This window comes from Phyllostomus hastatus, unplaced genomic scaffold (genome assembly GCF_019186645.2).
Source record: "Phyllostomus hastatus isolate PE091 unplaced genomic scaffold, TTU_PhHast_1.1 phas_contig_1714, whole genome shotgun sequence".
In the NCBI taxonomy this organism is placed as follows: domain Eukaryota; kingdom Metazoa; phylum Chordata; class Mammalia; order Chiroptera; family Phyllostomidae; genus Phyllostomus; species Phyllostomus hastatus.
This window is the reverse complement of record NW_025333667.1, coordinates 41,522-45,059: the sequence shown is the minus strand read 5'-3', so window position 1 is coordinate 45,059 and position 3,538 is coordinate 41,522. Positions and strand designations below refer to the sequence as shown.

The 3,538-nt window shown below is 45.1% G+C and overlaps 1 protein-coding gene across 1 annotated transcript; it reads right to left on the bottom strand.

Annotated features, from left to right (window-relative positions):
• Positions 1 to 3,057, bottom strand: LOC123815469 (nuclear body protein SP140-like protein). Its single transcript, XM_045833737.1, has 5 exons — positions 2,706 to 3,057; positions 1,911 to 2,019; positions 1,533 to 1,610; positions 1,183 to 1,314; positions 1 to 438 (listed from the first exon to the last, which is right to left on the bottom strand). The coding sequence occupies exons 2-5, from the start codon at positions 1,929 to 1,931 to the stop codon at positions 361 to 363; spliced, it is 309 nt and encodes a 102-aa protein (XP_045689693.1). The 5' UTR covers positions 1,932 to 2,019; positions 2,706 to 3,057; the 3' UTR covers positions 1 to 360.
• Positions 3,058 to 3,538: the final 481 nt, after the last annotated feature.

Below are 3,538 nucleotides of genomic sequence, written 5' to 3'. Positions count from 1 at the left end.
TCTTGAATACGTGATTTATTGTGAGGATTCTCTCAGAAGGAGGAGTATAAGGGATGCAGGATACCATGGAGGAGAAAGCTAAGCAAGGATATGGTCATAGCTGGACAACAGTTGTAGCCTCGGTCCCTGGAGGACATGGAGTCACTGAACATAGTTGGTTCAACCTTGGGGTGGGAACCACCCCCTAGGCCACAGAGATATAACATTCAGGTGAATCTGGCTCCATTTGGCCCAAAGCAATACATTGGGGAGAGGTGGCATCAGCAGCCAACCTCATAGCAGCAGGGGGATAAGAAATGTGCCAGAAAGCAGTGTGATGTTTCAGGGTGCCAACAGCATGCACTGCACCAGTGCACTGTTCTAATTTGTTTCCCAAATAGCGAAGACCTTTTTGAAATTCTCCATAAATTCTTCCTGGTTTAAGTGTAATTTCTCACGCTACAAGAAAAAGCAGACAAAAATAATGATACTCATTTACATTGTCATTAGACATCTTGCAATTGACAATGATCAGAACTCTTAACCAGGTTAAGTTTAAAAACACACACAGCTAAGAGTAACTTGTTTCCTAACAGCATGATTACTTCTTGATGACCAGACAGAAATGGGAAATCATTACTACTCTTGAGGGCTCTTACTCCTTATGTTTGGGTTGTCTCTTTCAGTGAGAGTTAGAAAAGTAACCTAAGATCTCAGAAACAATCAAACATCACAGATGTCTAAGTACAACCAGTGATTTTCCTTTCATGTTGACACTTCTATTCCCCTTTAGTCACCCTGGTTAGCTATATGGGGAATAACTTGCAAAAGACTCTGCATTTTGGGACTTCTGAGAGGTCTCATTAAGTATAAATGGGGAGAGGTAAGAGGAATAATGTGACTTCAGGATACAGTCCCCTTTGTAGGTGTGGAGGGAGAAGGATGTGATTGTTTTCAAAGGGCACCTGTTGCCTTTACTGAAGCTCTCAAGGGGTTCTGGAAGCAGGCACACCTTCTCACTCATAGTTCCTCTCCTTGGTGAGCTGAAATCCTTAATGTAAAAGCCCACTCACTTCCTGAACTCTTGCTCATACTGGCTGATTCTAAAATCTGAGGGAAACTCTAAAAGATCCCCAGCACCAGGAAATGAGAGCAGAGAGACTCATGGAAAGAAAATGCAATGAATGCATGGGAGCCACTTACCCTGGGGTCCTGAAAAAATTTGTTCATGGCCTCCAGAAAATCTTGCACTTTGCAGTAATTGTCCTTGATTAGTTTCTTCTTGATTATGTCCAACTTCCTAAGTTTCCCTAGGTATTGAGAAGCCTTTGTAACCTGGTGAAAAATATATCAATAGCAATCAAATGGAGAGTTTTGACAGAGTTCAATGCCTTCTGTGGATTCCCATCCAATCCAGCAGAAATCCAAGGTGACAATAAAGTAGCTCATGCTCTCCCTCCCAGCGGCTTCAGAGCATAAATCCCACAAGTGCCCGTGTCAAGGTCAGGTACTATCATGGTGGTCTGTATTGATGTTTCTTTGTTGTTACTCACATAATTTCCATGTGGAATATTTGGGAAAATGTTGCTCTCTAAATGGTGATAGACCTTTAAGAGCAGGAACTCACATTTCTGCAAAAGAAGGCAGCAGTGAATGAAAAACAGCTTGGAGAGAATGCGCCCAGAGGCATGCCCTGAGAGACGCAAGCCCAATCAGTCTTCTGGAAGTTTCCCCACACTGGTATTGCTCTTGGACACTAACAGGTAATGACTATTTTTTTTTCCTGCATATAGTTTCTGGTGAGTTTTCAGTGTGGCTCAGACACATTCAGAAGAGGAGGCATCGTTTGACACCCTCCCCCTCATCCTGTGACTGACTGACTTCTTACATGTGAGCACAACAGAAAAGGCTTGGGGTCACACTCAACTCACCACCTTCCTCCCAGGATCCATCTGCTTCACCAGGACCTCAGATTCCGTATAAAACTGCAGACTTTGTGAAGAATTTTCTACTGTGCAGAAGGTACAATTCCAACCATTCCTGAGATGTCAGATATAAGTGAGAAAGGGCAAAGCCCAGAAAGCACCACCATCACTACAGCTGCCACTGTTCTCTTTAAGGAACAGCCAGTAGGCACAGACTGGGGGTGAAGGGGACATCTTCAGGGGTACCCAGAATTCTCATGTGATACCCATAGAGGGTAACCATAGAGCATGAGTGGGTGGAAGGCTGAGTCAGGGTGGGTAGTGGGCTTTCTCCTATTTTTGTCTGAGCTGCTGGGAGCACAGGGAGCCCTGACCATCAACCTGAGCACCAGAGACTGGACCTTAACCCATGGGGACCTTAGGCCTTCATCATCCAGTTGGAATGTAGTGAAATGAGGAAACCAGGCATGTTTTCCTCCTTTTCTGAATAAGCCCAGAATACAAACAATTGGCACTACCACTCCCATGAAAAGGTGTCTGTGCTGGGAAAGTTCTGGAAAGGACAGTAGCAGTGTGTTGGCAAAGGACCCAGTCCCTAGTCCCTGCTCCCCAAGGAGAGAAGAGAACAATACCCTCTTGTTGCCCTGCTTGTTTCAACAGCTCCCAGGATCATACTGCTGGACCCTGTACCTCCAGCCCCACTCTGTCCCCATCAGGAAACAAGGAGGAACCTCACAGGGGGAGTGTGCATGGCGGGAGGATTGGTCTCTAAAAGGAGACAGGGGGCTGCATCTCACAAACCTCTTTGTGTCCACAGGTGGGAGGTGACAGTCCCCATGAAAGAAGCTCTGACAATTTTCACAGTAGAAGAGCTTTCCTCCATCCTGGCAGATATTGCATTTGTCTGAGTTTTCCTCCTAGAAGGTGAAATAAGGTCCACATTCCCATGGGCCCCTGACGACAAGCACTGTGGGAATCTAGGACTCATGGTCTTTGTGTGAGCCTGCAGGGACTCTCATGTGTTTCTGGGAGCTGTGAAGGGGCAGCATGGAGTGGAGGTGTCAGAAGCGGAAGTCTTGGTCTGCTGTGAAGTTCAGAAGGAGGGGCCTGTGTGACCAGACTGGAGAAGCTTTTTCCAATAAAATCAGAGATCCAAAACAAAAAGAAAAAAAGCAAACAAAATATAACCAGAGACATTGAAATTAAGAACATAGCCAGAGGGGACAGGGGAGGGGACAGTGGGGGGAAGGGTTTTCAAGCACTACTATAAAGGACACATGAACAAAACCAAGGGGGAGGGTGGAAGCAAAGGGACAGAAATGGGTTTGGCTGGGTGGGGGGAAAATGCAGACAACTGTAATTGAACAGCAATAAAATAATTAAGCAAAACAAAACAAAACAAAAACCCAGAGATCCTAACACAGAAAGACAGGCAACAAAACAAGAGGATGATTTCATGGAAATCTGAATCATCTTATTACCTTACAGAACAATCAAGTTTCTGAAACAAAGTGATAAATCCTTATGCCTACACACAATGCCTGAACTGAATCATGGAAAGGTGGTATGTTGGGATATCAATAAGGTGGAATAAATGTCCCGTTTTCTTGGCTGTAGGCTCCCCCTGAGTTGAA